The sequence below is a fragment of the Typopeltis vanoorti genome, chromosome 5, assembly GCF_054136105.1.
Source record: "Typopeltis vanoorti isolate ZY-2024b chromosome 5, IOZ_Tvanoo_1.0, whole genome shotgun sequence".
In the NCBI taxonomy this organism is placed as follows: Eukaryota; Metazoa; Arthropoda; class Arachnida; order Uropygi; family Thelyphonidae; genus Typopeltis; species Typopeltis vanoorti.
In genome coordinates, this window is record NC_143553.1 from 68,283,388 (window position 1) to 68,305,803 (window position 22,416).

At 37.4% G+C, this 22,416-nt stretch overlaps 1 protein-coding gene across 2 annotated transcripts in view; it reads right to left on the reverse strand.

Moving 5' to 3' along the window:
* The window catches only part of LOC150106497 (uncharacterized), a 553,742-nt gene that overhangs the window by 53,728 nt on the left and 477,598 nt on the right, over positions 1–22,416 (reverse strand). For both annotated transcript variants that reach the window (XM_090393159.1, XM_090393158.1), the window contains one exon: positions 10,428–10,485. In XM_090393159.1, coding sequence (XP_090249285.1) covers positions 10,428–10,485 — 58 coding nt within the window. The remainder of the gene's footprint in view (positions 1–10,427; positions 10,486–22,416) is intronic.

Consider the following 22,416-nt stretch of genomic DNA (forward strand, 5'->3'; position numbering starts at 1 on the left):
CTTATTCCTTGCCTCTTCTCTCCATGTGAATTTCTGCACATTTTTATGTCGGAACATGGTGTTAGTAATAACAGTTCATGTCCTGAGCAGAAATCCAACAGGTATTTGCCATTATTGTTAGCTTTGCTCTTTTCTCCAAATTTTCCCCAAATATTTTTGTATGTCTGACCTTTTCCTACTCTTCTGTTTAGATCCCCAACAAGGACCAACTTTTCCTTTTTCATTGAGTCAGTTGCTTTTTCTAAAGCATCAAAAAATTCCTCCACTTCTACCTTAGTAGAACCTTCTGTGGGACCATAGGCACAAATAAGTCTCATTGTCCAATTCTCCATTCTGATATTTGTCCACATCACTCTACTTGAGACTGCCTGCCATTCAAGAAGATTAGCCTCGTATTTTGTGTTGAATACAGTAATTAGTAATAACAGTTCATGTCCTGAGCAGAAATCCAACAGGTATTTGCCATTATTGTTAGCTTTGCTCTTTTCTCCAAATTTTCCCCAAATATTTTTGTATGTCTGACCTTTTCCTACTCTTCTGTTTAGATCCCCAACAAGGACCAACTTTTCCTTTTTCATTGAGTCAGTTGCTTTTTCTAAAGCATCAAAAAATTCCTCCACTTCTACCTTAGTAGAACCTTCTGTGGGACCATAGGCACAAATAAGTCTCATTGTCCAATTCTCCATTCTGATATTTGTCCACATCACTCTACTTGAGACTGCCTGCCATTCAAGAAGATTAGCCTCGTATTTTGTGTTGAATACTATGGCTACTCCTTCTTTTCCTTGATTGTCATTTCCTGAGTATAACATTTTGTATTTATTGCTCAGAAAGATCTCACCAGTTTTTGTCTTTTTTGTTTCAGTCACCTATATTATTATGTCGATCTGGTGCTTATCTAATTCTTCAGCTAGCTCCATTTCTTTGCCATTCAGGCTTCTTATGTTGATAGTACCGATCTTTAACTCTGGTGATGTTGAGTTGGGGTGTGCTTTCAGATTTTATTGAACTTAACATGTCAATTAAATTTTTATCTCTTCCTTGTAACTCTAAATTTAAATTGCTTAATTTCGTACAGAAATCTACTAAAAATGATAAGTGTAACAACCATCTTTTATCACTCAGTTGTGGATAAATGTCACCTTTTTCATCAAGAAAATTTTTATATCGTTAATTAATACAAGAAATCTTTCTAAAAACTGACTTCTGCTGAGCCAGCAAGCATTATTGTACAACAGAAGTTCCCTATCATCATCTGCCTGTAATAGGGCTTTTCCTCAAACAGAATTTACAATTTTAAATGTAATAAAATGTAATATCCAAAACATCTTTTGTGTTTAATCTTTTACTAATACAGTACTTGTTGGTGGATAATACAGTGTTACATTAAAATATCTGGATATTTGCTATCGTTTTTACATAATGAAATGAAGCCTGATTTATTACCTATCATTGCAGGAGAACAATCAGTAGTAATAGACACATGTTTAAAAAGGGGAAGTTGTGTTATTTCACAAATTCATCAAAAGCCAAAAAAATGTCTTCTCCCCTAGTCCTTCCCAATAATGGTACAATTTTCAAAAGTTCTTTACTTGAATAATCTTGAAATGCCATGCGAATAAGTACCATTAACTGAGCAGTATCAGTGAAGTCGTTTGATTCATCAAATTGTAATGAAAGCGCAATACACTGGTGAATGTCTGACATTAACTGGGTATTCAGATCTGCACTTAAAATTTCAGTTCTTCTCATAACCATTGTTCTGGAAAGTTGTAAATCCTTAATATTCGAAGATTTCATTTTTATTTTTAAAATCAGAAAATAAAGATTCTGCTGCTGTAAGAACTGATTCTTTTATTAACTCTCCATCAATAAAAGGCTTTTTTGCTTTTGCTAATAAATGACACTTTCAAAAATGCAATAGTGGCTGATAATGGTTTATTTATTACTTTCGAAATCATATTTTGTTGTCCAGAAAGTCCTGTCTTTAAATTTATAATTTTTAATTCACATATTTCAGAATTTTTGGGAAAATCTTCATATTTTCCATGTAGCGATTGAAAATGTCTCTCAATATTACCTTTTTTTGGAATTGCTACAGATAAATTACAAAAACAACAACATTTTCCATTTACCATTGTAAAGAAATAATCCATTTCCCATTCCTTGTGAAAATGATACACTCGTGATTATCCTCAAATTAAGAAAAAAACTTCTATATATTTTATTAAAATAAAAAATGTTTATAACTTATCAATTAGCGAACAAAATAATGGTAAATCTAACGATAAATTTAGAGCAACTGAAATTCTAACAGTGGGTAGTAGGAAGTGTGTGATGTAGTTACCAGTAAACACGATTATAAACACATACGATGTGCTTTGCTTATAATCGTACTCACTCGGCTCGTCGTTTGACTTCCACTGATCCAAATTAATTCATTTACCTGAACTTATAAGAAAATTACTGATTTGACAATTTTAACGGAAAATAAATAAACAATAGCAACACACCTAAAGAGAATTAAAAACTAATACAAAATAATGATAAATAAAATATTATATTTTCAGTTTTAATTAAATTTGTAAGTAAGAAAGAATAAACAAGAGATCGACCAAAAATTGCTCCGCGATCGACAGGTTGAACACCACTGCTTTATAACATAATATTTATTGTAGAAATTTTATTGTTCAATCAGATGATTTTTGTATTTAGAAAGATACATCCCAGGAGATATCAAATTTTTGGCTAGGTGGTGTAGACCACCCACATTAGGCAATATTCACCAGGAGGAGATAAATTTCTGTCTACTTTTACTATGTAGATGTTTCTTAAATGGTTCCATCCTCTTAGTTCAATGTGCTCTAACGGTCAATTGCAAGGATGACTGGAGAGAACTCCCAGGCAGAGAAGGCCAAATCAAGAGAGTTAACTCAGATAAGGATAACCTGGGTATCAGTTATCTTTGTGCTTTAGTTTCAATTGGTGTTTTGGTTGTTCATTTGCATGAAACTGGTGCAAAAAGCACAAAGAGAGAGAAAGCCCTCAGTTCTTTTATATCATCATATAGCCAAACTGATAATTTTTGGCTATATGATGATATAAAAGAGCTGAGGACTTTCTCTCATACTATCTGTCTTTTCTTTCTCCTAATACTATCAGGCTCTCTTGCACCCCTATACTAACTACTCTACACCTGTGATGATCACCCCTTTACTTTTTCACCTCAATAATGATCAAAACCAATTATTGAGGTTAAATCTGGATAATGGCCCATCATAGCATTATTCATGTCCCTAAGGATATGTTCCTTGCATTATGGGATACTACAGTAATTGAGGTGAAGTGATTAGTCTCTATATGTAGTAGGCCAGTCATGAAGTTACTTCACGTGCAAACTTTGTTTGCTTACACTTTGATAAAGGATAAAACCGAGAATATAATTTCTTGGCATCTTTAATTTATAGTATAACCAAGTGAAAAAATTCTCAATTTTTAACAGAAGATCTATCTATAACTACAGTAGCGACTCTACCTCTAATCAAAAGTGACCATGCAGTCTTGTCCTGGGAAGTTGCTCAACATGTGGAAATTTCAGTCAAGAAAGGATTTATGTTTTCTTGAGAACAGCAATCTGGAGAGATTACTGTTCTGAAAAAGTCAGTGTGTCTCAGGGAGGATGGTAGCAGTGATGGCCTCTTGTGGGAATGGGTACTTGGGAGAAGGGGGACGACATCAGGTAACACTGAGCTCAGTGGAGTCTAGAGGGGATAATGCTGGGTATAGAAACAATGGCATTTATATGGTATATACTAATGCCAGGAGTATCCGGAATAAGGGAGAGGAATTGGTGATGCAGATAGCATCAGCCTGGCCAAAAATTATTGGGATCACTGAACGTGGTTGACAGAAGAGGATATAATAACAGGAATAGAAGTCGCTGGGTACAGCATTTTTCGGCAGGATAGGAAGGGAAAACGTGGTGGTGGAGTACTGCTTATGATAAGTGACGACCTATGTCCTCTAAGAGTGGAGACTTTAGAAGGCAGTGACAATAATGATTTTGAAAGCATACGGTGTGAGGAAGAGGTGGGCAAGACAGGATATTTAGTGGGGGTGTTGCTACAGACCCAGGAGTACCGAGGGAGGAGACCAGGAAATGTTTAGACAGTTGAGTTTGGCAAGAGCAAGAAGAATGATTGTTATGGGAGATTTTAACTGCAGTAGTATAAACTGGGGAGAGGAAGATGCATTTAGTAATAAGGGAATGGAATTTCTAGAATTCTTGAGGGGAAAAATGTCTTAGGCAACATATAATAGAGGGAATAAGAGGTTCAAGAGTTTTGGATTTGGTTATAGCATCAGAAGAGTTGATAATAACCGAGATGACATCTCTCCCAACAGTTGGAGAGAGTGACCATATGGTTTTGACTTGAAAAATGAACAGGCATGCAGGAGTCTCAAAGAGACGGGAATGTGTGTGGAATTATAAGGCAGGTGATTATAATAGTCTAAGATGTCAACTTGGGGAAGTATCATGGAGGGAGGAATTGGAAGGCCAGAATATCATTAGTGCATGGGAAATTATGAAAGAATATTTGTTAGCAGCAATGGTAAGTTGTATACCACGAGTGAACAAGAGGACACAATTTGGAGTAAAGTGGATGACAAACAATATTAAACAGGAATTGCATGCGAAAAAGAGGCTGTGGAAGAGATATAAGGAGACAGGAGAAGAGAAGATGCATGAAGAGTATAAGACACAGGCCAGAAGAGTGACTAGTATGGTAAGGAAGACGAAACTGGAATATGAGAGGAGATTAGCCCTAAGATCCAAAGAAAATCCTAGGAAATTTTTTAGATATGTGGCCAATAGGATGAAAAATGGCCGTGGAAGAATGATATTGTGCGATAAAAATGGGAATAGAGTGACTGATGCAGAGGACATAGTAGAATTGTTCAACCACCACTTTATTGGAGTATTTCATCCTGGATGAGTCAGTTTTAATGCAAGAGGGATAGGGCAGGTTCCAGGTTTAGAGGTACAGGAGGAGAGTGTGTTTCAAATACCGAGTACTCTGGATGTCAGTAAAGCTGTGGGACTGGATGGTATTTCACCACAAGTGTTGAGAGAATGTGTTAGGGAACTGACAGTGCCTTTGAATTGCCTTTTTAATGAAAGTCTGGCTACTGGAAAGGTGCCCATGGAATGGAAGGAAGGTAAGATAGTGCCATTGCATAAGGGCCGTAGCAGACTGGATGTGTCTAATTATGCCAGTTTGTGTTTCATCAGTAGTTGTTAAGATCTTGGAGAAATTAGTGAGAGACTGTATATAGCATTGGGAAGACGAGGGTAATGTTATCTGTGAGAATCAACATGGATTTGTTAAGGGGTGCTCTTGTTATAGTAATATGCTAGCCTTTTATAATAAAGTTACAAGAGCAGTTGATGAGGGAAAGGAATGTACTACTGCCATTTTCTTGGATTTAGTGAAGTTGACAGAGTGCCACATGATAAGCTGATATTTAAGTTGCAGCACATGGGTTTGGATGTCAGGTTGATCAACTGGATTCAGGATTGGCTGTCCGATAGGTATCAGAGAGTTGTGTATGATGGGGCAGTTTCAAGGAGGCAGAGGACAGGGCTCTGTACTGGGACCTATATTGTTTAACCTTTATATCAATGACATTGTCAGTGGATTGCAGGGGGATATTCAGTTATTTGCAGATGATGTGAAGCTGGGAAGGGTTATTAGTAATAGTGCAGATGTGGTAGCTCTGCAAGAGGATTTGAATAAACTAGACAGATGGGCAAATGAATGGGCGTATTGGTTTAATGCAGCAAAACGTAAGGTCTTGAGGTTTGGGACACTTCATACTCTATTGGAGGAGTTGTACTGAAGGAACAAGAGATCTGGGGTTGATGATTGATAGAAACCTGAAATTCAGGGGACATATTGCAAAGGTGGTGAGGGCAACACAGAGGATTGCTGCAATACTGAGAAGGATTCTGACCTAAAGAGATAAAAGAGTTATCATTCTGTTGTATAAGACCCCCATGAGACCACAATTAGGCTATTGTTTTCAAATTTGGTCCCCAGGATTTGAAGGGGATAAATTAACTGTGGAAAGGAACAAAGATGGTTTCAGGACTGTACAATGTTAGTTATGAGAATCGGCTAAGGGAATGTGGACTGCAGAGTTTGGTAGATAGAAGAAAGAGAGGTGATATGATCGAGACTTTTAAACTGTTGAGAGGTGGTTACAGGGTTGACGCTTGGTGGAACAGCAGGAAGGAGTGATGATGAGGGACCATCCCTGAAAGTTACTAAAGGAAGCTGTGAGCAAGAGGGTGAGGGATGCTTTCTTTGCATGGAGGGTGGTTGAACTGTGGAATGCATTGCCTAATAGAGTGGTGAGAGTGAGAATGGTCAGTGAGTTCATGGAGTGGTATGATAGACTTTGTGTTTCCTAGGAAGGACCTCCTGCGATGAGTTTTGACTCCATGGAGGCTTGAATTATAATAATAATAATATTTTATTTTAATAATAATAGGCAGTCTGCACAAATCTGAAGAAGCTACTTCAAATTTGTGCTCTCTAATTTACCATTATTGCGAGTGTTTTTCCATCAAAATTAACCAGCAAACGGAAACCCAACAGCGGTTACCGAACACTGGAATACTTCAGTACAAACTGTAAGTACCTATAGTGTATTAATCCAACTATTCTTCCAATTCTAAATCAGCCACGTATAAGCACACACGATGCCTACTGTACGCAGCAAAGATGGTGGCATCAAAAGCCAATGGCAAACGAGCACCACGTGTCTCGCCAGCTCAATGCCTTCGACCACCACTGACATATCTACTATGTGCTGCAGCTGCAAAACTGGTGTCACAGACAGAAAAAAGGGCATAGTCTGCGAGTTCTGTTGCCACTGGTTGCGTGATAATGGACAAAGCTGCACAAAAGCTACTTATCGAACTGAACCAGCCATTCTTCTGTTCGCTGTGCCTCTCTTCAGTAAAACAACTACTGAACATAGGGAAACGTGCCGAAAACCTCGAACAGCATATCAATGCTTTAAATGAAACTTTTACCTCCAAAATACGGGCAGTCGAAACTAAGCTAGAACAAATTGAAAACCAGCGCAACGCAAGCTCCACTCCACCAGCGAAAGAACTTCGCAATCTAATCGCAGCAACAGTAAACGACTTGATGGAGGCTAAACAAAAAAACTCAACGCCATAATTTTGAATTTCCCGATGAAAAACAGAAAATTATTACAAGAGGACATCAACAAACTCGCTGAAGAATGTGACATCGATCCTAAGAATATCGTCAGGTGCCCGTTTTGGGCCTATAAATAAAAGGATGGTCGAACTTCCCACGCCTAGTAAAAGTGATTTGCGACACGCCGACAACCTCATCAAAAATAATAACAGTGATCAACAACAAGTTCAAAGACACCTGCCCCCAATCATGCATATGTACACAACCAGACCTATTATTTGTACAAAGGGAACAAAGACACCAGCTTTGAAGACAACTCAAAGAAAAATGTCAAAATGGTGACAAGTAGACCATCGACTACAGACAAGATAAACTGGTGAAAAAACCAAGTGATGCCACTAGCAGCCACCAAGGAGACCAGCATACAGGCATCACATAGGAAATGTGCAATACCCATGTGGCCAACATACGACACACAAAACCCTACACATCCACTTCACCAACATCCGTGGCCTAAACCTGAATAGTGTCCACTACCACCTATAGTCTACCAAACCCCACCTACTCTTCCTGGCAGAAACACAAATCTCACCTCCCTGCAACACCACTTATTTCAACCTTTCAAACCACTCACTCTTCAACAATGTTCGTCCCAAGGGTGGTGTCTATGCATACATCCACTCTGACATACCTTGCCAGAGAGCACCCAACTTTGACCTTCTTTGGTTGAAAATATCTCTTCCCCACGCAGTCCAATTCATCTGCTGTCTCTAATCACTCCCCCCCAACACAACCAACCACCCTGAGCTCTTTAATTTCCTCTCTCTAAAACTCGACTTTCTACAATCCCAATTTCCCAACAGCAAAATCATCCTCCTAGGAGATTTTAACATCCACAATACTAGCTGGCTTTTCTCCTCTAGCTGTACAGATCTTGCAGGCAGAGATGCCGAAACATTTGCCATCACTAACGACCTTACAAAACTTGTCCAGATGCCAACCAGAATACCAGATAACCCAAACCACTCCTCAAACACCCTAGATCTCTTCCTCACCAATGACCCCTCCAAATACACAGTGAAAGTAGTGAGCCCCCTGGGCAATTCTGACCCCAACCTAGTGCTCATCTCTCCCATGCAACAACATTTACACAGACACTTTCACACAAGAGTAGTTTGGCACTATAACAGTGCCAAGTGGGACAGCCTCCGCAACGTTTATGCCGCATTCCCATGGTCAGACTATTGCTTCCAGCCTTCCAACCCAAACATATGCACCGAGTTTATTACTGTGTGGAATGTATGTGGAATGAATACACACATTCCCTAACAAAACTCTGGTCCTCCAAAAGTTTCAGCCAGACATACCACTTGTGGTATGTTTGGCTGAAATCAAGAATCCCCATCCTCCTTCAAAGCTTACACCGAAGCCCGTAACAATTGCAAAAAAAAAAAAACAATCAACACTTCCAAAACAGAGTTCAAAAGAGCAACAAGCAGGAAACTATCAGCCTGTCCAAACGATAGCTGAGCCTTTTGGTCTCTCGCCAAAGCAATTGGCCGTAATTTCTATCCAACACTATTCCCACGCCTATCACACCCGATGGCTCTACTGCATCATCCACAGAAAAAGCCAATCTTCTGGCCTCATACTTTGCTTCAAATGCATGCATAACTGACAATGGTAAATGTCCTCCAACCATTCCAGACACCCAACATACAATGCCCCCCATATCCTTTTGACAGGATGAGATCAGAAAAACACTGTCCAAATTAGATACAAAAAAGTCTCCTGGTCCCGATGGCATTCCCCAAATTGTTCTGAAAGTTTGCATTCCAGAACTGACCGCTATCCTATGTCACCTATATATATATATATATATATATATATATATATATATATATATATATATATATACTCTCCTACTCCACTGGAATCTATTCCACAAACTGGAAATTGGCCTATATTCAGCCCATCCCCAAGAAGTGTGACAAGTCACTGCCATCCAATTACTGTCCATGTGATGGTGGACGGCTCCCCATCCTCTCACCACTCAATTAATGCTGAGGTCCCACAAGGTTCTGTCCTCTCACCAACCTTCTTCCTCTATATATCAATGACTTACTGCAATTGACCTCCAACCCAATACACAGTTTTGCAGACGACAGCACATTACACTCTTCACTTGCATTTGATAAGCCTTACCCTACACAACTCACCTCAACCTACAGAACATCAACCACTGCGACCCTCAACTCCGATCTGCAAGCCATCCTTCAATGGGGTTCAGATAACCTCATAAATTTCAATGCCAATAAAACCCAGTTCTGTACTATTTCCCATAAAAAAGAACCATTTTTTCCCAATATCCTTTTTAATGATACCCAAATCTCCAGACAGTTTGAGATCTCACTCCTTGGAATCATCCTCACATCAAACCTCTCTTGGCATAAACATATCTCAAACATAGCATCCTCAGCCTCAAAAAAACTAGGATTCCTCTTTTGCTCAAGGTCTTCACCCCCAAACAGCTATTAACATTATACAAGTCACAAATCTGCCCAACTATTGAATACTGCTCTCACATATGGGGTGGGGCACAAAAAGCTCTCTCAAAATGCTTGACTCAATACAGAGGAGAGCAATTAGACTTATCAATGATCCATCCCTTACCAACTCCCCCCCCTCCTCTTTCACACAGATGTATGGTCTCTGCAGTATGTATATTCTACAAATATTTCCATGGGAAATGCTCAATGGAAATATCATCAATAATTCCTCTGCTCAGTACTAAACTCATTGGAACACGTACAGCTGCTACTGCACAACATCTCTTCACAGTTCACCTAGAAACAAACAGAATAAGTTACTTTTCCTCTTCCTTCATCCATGCAACTGCTGCACTGTGGAACAATCTCCCACCTGCTGTGTTTCCCAAGGAATAGAATTTAAAGTCATTCAAATCAAATGTAAACAAATTCCTCCTTTCCCAACCCACCACCAATACACGGTACTAATGTACTATAGGTTGACCAACCAACCTCCTGTGTATAGGCTCAACATAAAAAAAAAAAAAATTTCATTTTTAATAAATGGGAGTGAATATTTTTGGCATATATAGGAATATTTTCATTCAAAAAGTGTTTGTATAAATGTGAATATTATTAAAAATTACAGTAATCTGCTACCTACTTAAGACTAGTTCTGATGTTGGCTCTGTAAGAGATATTTCATCTGGCTCCAAATAATCCTAGAAAATAAAACAAACTAATATTACTTCTGTTATGAATATTTAATGTAAATTACACAGTCACCAAAAGGAATAAACAATTTTGTTCAAATAAATTTAAGAATGAAATGCATTAGGCAGAAATATTCATTTAATTAAAATATTATAGTTATTACAGTAATCACTTAACAAAAATAAAGTTAATAACATGCATAGTCTTGAAGGATTCCATAACCTCATTACTGAAGACTCTGTTAAGCTTTGCCTTAAAAAAATTCAACTCTTCAGTTTCTATAACCACAGTACATTCTATCTCATCCTACACATGCTAAGTCATTTCTTCCTCTTTCCACCCAATATCATGTTTGTCTCTAAAGCTTCCTCTTGTAAATTTATATCATATTAGTAACTCTCTGTATTCTCTCTCTTCACTATTACCTGAAACCAAGGGTGTGGCAGTAATTTCTATCACAGCAATTGAAAATCTTCTAGATCCAGGGGCGCGCCGGCCATATGTGCAATGTGTGTGATTCACAGGCACCAGGATAGTAAAGGCGCCAAAGAGGAGGAAATACTTTAAAAAAAAACGTTTTTTTAAAGTGATTTTTTTTTATTGGAGGGGGGATAGGGACGCCAACTAAAGTTTTGCACACAGGTGCCGGACACTACTGGCATGCTACTGGGTAGAGGGGCACCAACTAAAGTTTTGCACACAGGTGCTGGACACTACTGGCACGCCCCTGTCTAGATCTGCTTTACAATTTCCACCATCAACCCTTGAACTGCAATCATTCCCAAATCTTTCAACACATTTAAATTATGCCTTAACACTACAGTTGGTGCCCATTTGACAAAACATGTTCTATTTGAATGTGCTGCTTGGTGCTGTGGAATCCTCCCCATCTATTTCTTATGAAGCCTCTATGAATGTGCTAATGCAGGTAGCCATAAATACTGTTACAACTTGCATAGTGTATAAACCTTTAATCTATCAGTAAATCATTTACAGCTTTCTGCACATACAAATCACATGTATGATATGCATATAGCAGCACTTAATGTTTGAAATGATCCCTTTTGCCTTCATGCACACACACAGTCTGTGAGACCATATATTGATGGTGGCATGCACAACATCTAATGAAAACACTGCTACTGTTCACTCCACCTTCAGGTTGGCAATGCTAGTGTATCATTTTTTGCAGACTACTCTCTCAAGCTCTGACCACAATTTGAAGTCCACCAGATTCAGATCAGGACTTCCAGATGACCCATCAGATGGTGATACATGGTTGGACACATTTGCCTCCAACCACTGTTGTGTGGTACTTGCCTTTGGTGAAGGAACTGTCTTCATCCAACTGAGAAACAAAGTGTTGTTCAGGGGCCATACCACAGGTTCCAGCATGGTGTCTTAGACTTCAGAGGTTTTGACCCCTTTCTCACAGAAATGCAACTTGGATACCCTCTGATACGTCGCCCCCTCACCAAACCATCACTGATGCAGAGTGAAGACCTCTCTGAATCCAAGGTGCTATGGCACATGCTGTGCAACCATCCAGGGCACATATCTGTCAAATGAGCACTGAGCACTAACTCCTACAACTATTCAATCTTCCCTTCTCTACTGATAAGTACATGAATGTTGGCTGCACACAGTGCCACTAACAGAACCAGGCTCATGCAATTTTGTGGGAAGTACTGGGTTGTGCAGTAGTTGTAATAGTTTTTATGGAAAGACCATGTACAGTGTTAGATTACTGTTTTCTTTTACCATAACCCTTATTCTTCACTATTCAAACTTTCCAGTACAGTATTCACCAACATGATCTACACACATCTCCTAATTCACTATAACAATTAATGTGCCCTTTTACATGTGTATTTGTCATATCTGACATTCCATGTCAGAAATTATTTAATTTAGAATATGCTCCAACTCAAATTTTCTTTAGTATATTTTGTTGACTCTATTTGGTACCGTTATTACTTTCCTAATTCTGATGGTCAGTTTGATCTCTGAACATTTATCTTTGAAGGTTGATTTTCTATGGTCTGTCAGATAAAAATAGACAGAATGCTAAACAATTACAATCTTAGTGCTACTTTTAACTCTCTACAAAACTGAAAAACATAAAACATATTCAACACCTCCAAGGATCCCACCCAAGGATATATTGAATCCAGTGTGCCTGTAATTTACCTTATATTGGTATAACAGGACACATGATTCCTATATGAAATAAAGAACACAAACGACACATTCAATTTAACAATTTTGGTAATTTGGCCTCTCTGATCATACTCTTAACACTCTACACCAAACTGACTGGAAAGGAACACGTTCCTTACATCGTACTAAAATGTGGTATGAACACACATTTAAGGAAACCTGTGAAATTTTGATCAACTCTCTTAATCTAAACAGTAATGATGGCCTAAAAATCCCAAGAATATAGATAACATACATTCAGCTCACATAGCTTCTGTTCCAACCAACCCTCACTTCTGGACTCGCACAACAATACTTTCAGCTCGTATTTCATATATTGCATTGGCCATCATCTATACTGTTTTGCTTTAATTTATCTGTTAACAGTCTCTAGTCAAAAAAGATAACAGGTCCCTAACTTTGATGTAGTAGGTTTTTTTTCCCACCAGAGGTCAGACCAGTAGTGTTAACAGTTCACCAAATCAGTGTTACTTTAGTATACTATGCTTGTTGTAGCTTGTCTTTTTGTATGTGTACACTTCAGATGATGATCTCGATATGATGGTCGAAACATTGGGTAATTATTTTGATTTATATTAAACTGAAGTTATTATTCTAACATAGTAGTTGTCTCCATAATTTTAATATAATGAATGCAATTTAAATTATCCAAACACTGAGAGCATCTTCCTTGGAGACTTCAACATCTTTTTCAATCTAATCTGTGAAGTTAGACAAAGGATGCTAGTTTGAATGATGAATGTTTAGTATATGGACAATTTATGTAACCATAAACTGTCCATATACTAACTAGAATATCAAATAATCCTTCAGATTTTCCCAACACCTCAGACCTTTTCTTAAACAGGTTGCCTTCCAAATACACTGCAGATATCAAGTTTCCTTCCTGTAACTCCAACCATAGCTTGGTTCATGTTTCCTTTTCTACAGATTGGCATTCACCTAGCCAACTTAAGCCTCATTCTCTGGCACTTCAGTGGTACCAAATGGAATGATGATAACTGCCATGATTTTTGCACTTCATTTCCATGAAGTGCAAAAATCTGATTATAGTTTTCAGCCTGCTTATCCAAATACCTGCTGTGACTGAATAATTGAAATAATTTTGGATATAATTCATTGACCACTATCAAAGTCCTAGTTCTCTAAATGCTTGACTCCAATTGTGTTCAAAACATTCCAAAATAAAAATTCAGCATCTCAAAGCTGAAGTCTAAAACTCCAGCATTCAGCCTGGAGTTTTAGACCTGCTTATCCAAATACCTGCTGTGACTGGATAATTGAAATAATTCTGGATAGAATTCATTGACCACTATCCAAGCCCTAGTTCTCTAAATGCTCAACTCCAATTGTGTTCAAGACATTCCAAAATAAAAATTCAGCATCTCAAAGCTGAAGTCTAAAACTCCAGCACTCAGCCTGCTTGCAACATATCAAATCAAACCAAATCAAACTTTAAAAAGGGCCAAATGTAGAAAACTTACCTCCTGTCCAAATAGCAGAGGGGGGGGGGGGTGATACGATAGAGATCTACAAACTTCCATAAAGGTCAGAGTGTACCAATAGGTGGAATTTTTAATGTTATGGAGGATAGGAATAGGATAAGAGAAGTTCAGAATGAATGCAGTTAAGAAAGGATCACAACAAACTAGTTTATTCTCATCGAGTAGTGTGAGATCAGTATTAATGGCTTGCCTTGGAGGTGGTGAGTGCAAATGGTGTGAATGAATTCTAAAGAAAGTATGACAGGTGGTGGTGGTGGTGGTGGTGGTGGTGTAAGTGATACATATTCCATGTCAATGAGTCCCTGATCCTCTGGAGGTCTCTCATAATAATGATGGGCATCTTCTATAAACGAAAGTACAAATTATAACTTCACAGTCTTACTCTTTTTTTTTTTTTATTTTTTTAAACTGACTTAGATGAACAGTGTTAAGCAGCTGACTTCCCACAAATTGAACATAATCTGCAATGAATTGTGATCTGGAGGCCTGGAAATTATATTAATATCAGATGTCTTTAGATTAGGACAATGTAGTAGTCATAATGCCTCAAGTTTTCTTTATATGGTCTTTCCACAAGGAATTTGCTTTTGTGAATATACTCTCTAAACATAGTTCTCTTAAAGTCCAGACTATTCTGTTCCATCATAAGTAATGTCATTTTTATATTCCTTATGATGAACAACTGCTCATCTTCTAGATTTGCTGAAGTAGGACAGGATGCAGATGCAAGAGATCTGATAACTGCCAAGGGGAAAGCTTATCTTTTACAGAACTTAAAAATGGAATCTTCAACCCTTTCTAAAGTTTCCTAATGTTTCCAGTAAAATTAAGCTCTCTGTCAATCACCACCATACTCAAGAGCCCTTGCATCCTTCAACTCTGTTAGTATAATCTTGCCAACAGATTCCACAACCTTCTATCTATGAATCCCCAAGTTTTAAACCTTACACTCTGTCACAAACTGTTATTCTAATCATCCTCTTGCATTTACAGCCTATCCAAATTCTCCTGAAAAGCCACTACGTCGCTACCACTTTTACTAGCTCTCCATGCCTTAGCATTATCTGTAGACAAATGAATATCCCCTGCACAATCTATTCATAGCATTACTGACAAAGAATAAATAGGAACCTGTTGTGAGAAGTAACTGTTGCAGACAAAGTACCTAGTTGCAAGATCCCCGCTCATTGCTTTTCTCTTCCTTGATAATGCCTCTCCCATACACCCATAAAAACCCTTTGATTTCTCTCAAATAGCCAACTGCAAATCCATTTCAAGAGTTCATTATCTAAACCTTTTCACTACAACTTAAATATTAATATGTCATGAGGCAACCTGTCAAATACTTCATAAAAATCCAGAAATATTTCGGCATATGCACAGTTCATCAATTACTCTTGTGAACCAAATTATTAAAAGAACATTGCCCTTTAACAAAAGGGTAACCTTCTTTCAGTCTTTCTTCAGTCAATCACTTGCAACCTCTCAACTTATCCCCTGCATCTAAAAATAACACTTACACCAGAATGAAACTCTGATAACATGATCATTAAACAACTCTACAATGTATTCTTCACTAGTTGTCTAATTGCCTTCTGTATCCAGCAAGATCATTGTTGTATAATTATTTTTCCTCAAACTGGCTATATAACAATAATAGTCTTTTGTTAAGGGCAGCCTACAAGAATACTTAAATGTCAATAAAATTAGTGCCAAACTACAACATAGTATAATAAATAGGCTTGTTCTTATCATAGCTTAGTTATTATGATACTGTTACAAATAAACTAAATGCAAAAGCACAGTTTCAAACAGTCGTACTTCCAATTTGACTTCTGAAACCATGGGTTCAATCAGTATTGAAGTTGATTGTTGTTCCTAATTTTCATCAATGATACTGATCAGAACTAAAGTGTTAATATATAAATTTGAAAAGCTTAAAATGTCAAGTTCTTCATCTGGGTAGCAAACATTCAAGGTTAAGGATAAACTTAAAACTAATGATAAATCTTTAAAATATAGACTGGAGAGAGAAGAAAACATGCAAGATAAGAGAAAGAGTTTATAGAATTACTCTTGTATAACTACATTATGCAGCATATGATGGAAGGAACTCATGATACAACAACACTGGATCCAGTAATAGCATCTAAGAATGAGGTGCATTATGCTTCCAAACAGAGTAATCATGACGTTTTAACTTGGAGGTACGAAGTTAAAACTAAATAACTTTGTTATGCAATTTTATTTTAGACATGATTATAATAAACTGAGAAGGAAGTGCTTTGGCATGAGGAGTATAATAGAGGAATCAACATGTTCAATCTGTAGCGCATGGTTTCTTAGCTCACCCACAGTATAAAATGTACTATAGGTTTGCAAATAACCTTTCATGGGTGGGAGCAACATACGGAAGTAGTTAAAAGGTATCTGGAGGAAGAAATATCTGACTCCATCTGTAGAGAATAAATTGCATGGAAATTAAGTAGATGAATGCTATTTTAAAGCAATGTTATGGATCCAGTATCATACTGTAAGCAGAATGATGACAAGACTCAGGAGCATTATATGGAGCAGGGTAGGTGACTGATGGCCATTCTAAGGAAGGCAAAATTGGATTACAAAAAGAAATTCTACCTGTATTTGTGTGTACATGCACTTGTGTTTTTTTTGTAAATAAAATGACAAAGATCAGATTGACATGTAATATGGGAAGGGGAGGGGAGACTGTTGTTTTCTTTCTCTAAAGTGAATTGGATTCTGAGTTGTTGATTATTTAGATACATTATAAAGGCATTGAGGACATCAGGTTCTTGTAGTCAAATGGAGAACACATCTAAATAGCACAAGCAAAAGGGTCTGTGTGGAACAGAGTTTAAAGCTTTCTTCAGTCACCATAAAGTAGTTACCTGGATGGATGAGAATCTGTGACTGTTTTCTTTATTTGTTTGTAGAATTTTCCTTCCTAAACACAGTAGAGAAAACAGTCATAGATTCATCCAGTTTCCAAAATTTAATGTAATGCTAAAAAACTTGGATGCAGAGGAGGTAGAATTTCTAACAAGTTATCAAGAAAAATTGGAAGTTAGAGTTATACCAAGAAGAGAAATCTCTTTGTTCTAAAGTCATCAAAAGTAAGAATGAAAGAACATGCTTCTCTCTCTCTCTCTCTCTCTCTCTTTTTTTTTGTAAAAAATAAAAAAATAGTTGATGAGCAGAATTCATTGTTTGTGAATGCAGTCAGCATGGGAAAAACAGTGAATGAGTTTAAGGCATGGTTTGATGATCTATATATGTGACAATAGGACCTTCCACATATCAGTTTTCTAACTCCACAGGGAGGGGGAGGGTCTGACAATGACATAGGAAGAATAAAGTAGGTAAAAAGAATTGAGCATTGTGGAACTGCAGCATTATTTGCAAAGTTTAAGGATAAAGATCCATCACACAATGTGTAACCATGGCCTCAGTAGCAGATGTCAGAAGACATGCCATATGATGGAAGCTTACTCAATAAATATGATCAAATCGTTTAGACATAACAAAAACAACCATGATTCCTTAAACTTTTCCATGGTATTTGTTCAAAGATGGAATGCAAAATATTTCTTGATTAATTAAGAGGTTTCTAAGTAGCACAGTATCTCACTTTAAATGAGCTTTTCCTATTACTTTATGAAGAATATTAGTGATTAAAAAAAGAATAAAAAAGCAACACAGACATTCACAGCAAATGGAGAAATGCCAATAAGAGATGCAAATGAAGAATCTTGTCTGGACAAGATTCTTCACTCCAAGTCTCATGATGAATTCATATCTTTTTTTGGTAAAAGAATCAAAATAGCAAATGAGTGTGTATGTTCAGAAAGGTAGGAGAATATGTTAAAAAACGTTTAATTTTCTTGACCAAAAAAGTTCTGGAAATACTTTTAATGGGATTATAATGATCAAGTGCATATAATAAACAACTAAGTTATACCAACTAGTTTCACCAACTAAGGCTGTTGGCATCTTCATGGTACATAACTGATGTAAGGCACTAAAAAGTAAAAAACTGTAACAAACTATAATCAACCGATTCCAATTATATTAAACAAAGAACAGAGCACGTACAATACATTCATAGAGCGTGGATGATATCACTTGTTGTTATTTAGGAACGTTCTATAGTTGGCACTATAATTCAGTTCTGGCGAGTTGAAGGATCTGATAAGGGTCTTCCAGATCATGGGCAAGATTAGTCCTTGGTTCCTGTTAAGGTTTTGTATACAGCAGGCAACTGTTGTGGCTTCTTTAAAAATTCGGGAGCGGAAGTCCTCCTCCTCCTCCTCCATGCAAGGAATTGTGCTTTTATCCCACTCTATGGTAGTATGGTTTGTTCTTGAGAAATGAAAAGCTAACCCCGATTTTTCTTCTCTGTTATTATTGACGTCACCTATGTGTTCTTTTTGCCTAATTTCAAGGCTCCTTGAAGTTTGGCTGATGTAATTCAAGCCGCACAAGCAGGGTATATTATAAACTCCAGCATATTTGGAGAAAGGATGGCCATCTTTTGGAGATCTTAAGAATTGTCTAATCGTTTCTGTGGGTTTAAAGGCCACTCTTATTTTATGTGGTCTAAGGAGTCTAGCAATCTAATAATAATGTAGTTATTTACATTTCACTTCCTGCCACCACATTTCTCAGAAACTTAGTATTGTAAAAATGTTGAAGAACCGTGCCTCTCTCCTTACAACAGATCAACAAGACCTCCAGGAAGAACTATCTCTGATATCCACCAACCTTACCATGAATGGATTTCCTCGAAGACTCGTCCACAAGATACTTTTCTCTGAACCCCAACAAAGACAACAAGATGATGTATGTTATATTTCTACCATCATCATTCCATACTTAGGGACAGTTTCCAATAAGATTGCTAGACTCCTTAGACCACATAAAATAAGAGTGGCCTTTAAACTCACAGAAATGATTAGACAATTCTTAAGATCTCCAAAAGATAGCCATCCTTTCTCCAAATATGCAGGAGTTACAACATACCCTGCTTGTGCGGCTTGAATTACATCGGCCAAACTTCAAGGAGCCTTGAAATTAGGCAAAAAGAACACATAGGTGACGTCAATAATAACAGAGAAGAAAAATCGGGGTTAGCTTTTCATTTCTCAAGAACAAACCATACCATAGAGTGGGATAGAAGCACAATTCCTTACATGGAGGAGGAGGAGGACTTCCGCTCCCGAATTTTTAAAGAAGCCACAACAGTTGCCCACTGTATACAAAACCTTAATAGGAACCAAGGACTAATCTTGCCCGTGATCTGGAAGACCCTTATCAGATCCTTCAACTTGCCAGAAATGAATTATAGTGCCAACTATAGAACGTTCCTAAATAACAACAAGTGATATCATCCACACTCTATGAATGTATTGTACGCACGCTGTTCTTTGTTTAATATAATTGGAATTGGTTGATTATAGTTTGTAACAGTTTTTTACTTTTTAGTGCCTTACATCAGTTATGTACCCTGAAGATGCCAACAGCTTTAGTTGGTGAAACTAGTTGGTATAACTTAGTTGTTTATTATATACACTTGATCATTATAATCCCATTAAAAGTATTTCCAAGTAGGAGGATATTTAGGAAGAAAAAAAGGAACCCAGAGATTGTTTTTTTTCCATGGGTTATGGTACATTCATGTGCAAAAGAGGTGAAAACAAGGTTGGACAAAAGTTCTGGCTAATAGCTATCAAGAGAACAGAAAATAATTTCCTCCTTTTGGCATCCTTTCAAAATCAAAATTTCAAAACAATTATTTTAAGCATTAGCATAAATAGAAAAGGTAGACAGTGTTTTAAGATAATCAATTGTATGTCCTCGATGTGTTCAATATAAATGTTTGGATCAGATGTGTTTTTTAGCGATGTGTTCAATGTAAATGTTTAAACTAAAACTAAAAACAATAATTGAACCAAGAAAAATGAGGAACAGAGATAAAGATCTTACCATTTCTTCTTACAAGACTCTACTGCTCAAATCAAGCCTTAGCCTCCTGGATTTATTGCCTCCAACCTGTTTATCCAGAACTGTACTTCTCCAGTTTGGACATTGCTATCTTGATCTTGCTATCTTGACTAATAGTATCACAGTACAATTATAAACAGATCATAAATGAATCAGTGCATGTAATACTGATTAAGAACAATATCCATCTTGTTCTTATTTTACTCTGTCTTTTACTGAGAATTTTGATATTTATAGTCTTCTTAAGAATACTGCAATTTTTATGAAAAAAAAAAAAAAAAGCCCTATCCACTGAAACGTTTTGAACTTAAGTTTTTTATAAAACTTAAGTTCAAACGTGTGGACAGACTTATGTGTTCGTCGAACATGTTTATTATTTTAACGGTATAATAGAACACAAAAACTAAGTAAATAATTAATTTATTGACTTGATGCTGATATTTCGCTGGTATTATAACCAGCATCTTCAGAGCACAAAAACACTGTTTGTCACAATACGCGAGACTAAAACAACATGGTGTACTTAACCAAAATTGTAGCAGCAACACAAAGACTAGAGTCCTGATTTTGGTGCCCTCTATCTGAAAAAAAAAAAAAAAAAAAAAAACGCTATCATATATTACTAGAGTTCTAGAAAAGTGCTAGTTTTTTCTTAATATGACTGTCTCCCAAATCTTCGGCAAGTTAATAAAGCCATATTTGTTGAGATTTGGAGTGTGTTTTAGGGCTTCTGTCGCCTCTAAGAACAAAATCCTCTGATTTATATGGGTTTCTGTGTAGTACTTTTGTGTTTTTCCAGTTGATCCTGTGTGCAGGGGTATCCAGAGCATGGTCTGCTAGGCCCGACTTCCCATAATGATATTTCCGGACGTATCGTTTATGTTCGCTGATGCGGATATTCACAGTTCTTCCTGTTTGACCGTAGTAGGCTTGATTGCATGAGCAGGGTACTTGGTAGACTCCTGGATGTGATAAAGGAGGAATGCTGTCCTTGGGTGAGCGGATGAGGGTAGCTAATTTGCTACATGGTCTGAATGTGGTGCGTAGTTTATGTTTATTGAGGATTCTTGAGATCTTTTCGGATGTACCTTTAATGTAAGGGATGGTGACTGTTTTGTTGTAGTTCTCTGTGGTGGATGGTGGGAGGGGTTTCTTAGGAGTGTTTAGTATTTTGTTTATTTTTTGTGGATTGTAGCCGTTGGCCAAGAAGGTGTGGCGTAAGTGAGTCAGTTCAGCAGTAAGAGCCTTGTCATTTGAACAGATTGCTCTCGCTCTATGGGTTAGCGTTTTTAATATGCCATATTGTTGAGAAGGATGGTGTGATTGTTTGTGTAAGTATCTGCCTGTATGTGTGGGTTTTCTGAAAACTGAAAATGATAAGGAACCATCTGGGAGACGTGTGATGAGTGTATCCAGGAAGGGCAGACAGTTGTTGGCTTCCAGTTCCATAGTAAAGTGGATTTTTGGATGTTGGCTATTTAAATGTGCTAAGAATGTTTTCAATGTCTCAGGGCCATGTGGCCAAATAGTCAATGTCTCAGGGCCATGTGGCCAAATAGAAGTCACACTTCCCCCCTGATATATTTGAACTATTCAAAATACCAAGGATCTATGGATCACCAAAAATTCACAAACCAGGCACACCCCTACGCCCAATTGTGTACAGTATAAATAGTCCCACATACAAACTTGCTAGACATTTAGCGAAGCTACTAGCCACTCTCACTAACAATTCTCCCTCCTTTATCAAAAATTCAGCACACCTAAAAAGCATCTTACAACACCTCACCCTAAAAAGCTCAGACTTGATAGTAAGCTTTGACATCACTTCACTATTCACAAATGTACCACTAACAGAAACCCTCAATCTACTGAAGTCACACTTCCCCCCTGATATATTTGAACTACTCAAATTCACAATACATGCAGGATATTTCACATGGAAAGGGAAAATATACAAACAAATTGATGGGACAGCCATGGGCTCCCCCCTTTCTCCCCCCCTGGCCAACTTTTACATAGAACACCTGGAAAAACAAGCAATCAATACAGCCACTCTCAAACCAACACTTTGGCTACGCTATGTTGATGATGTGCTTGCTATTTGGCCACATGGCCCTGAGACATTGAAAACATTCTTAGCACATTTAAATAGCCAACATCCAAAAATCCACTTTACTATGGAACTGGAAG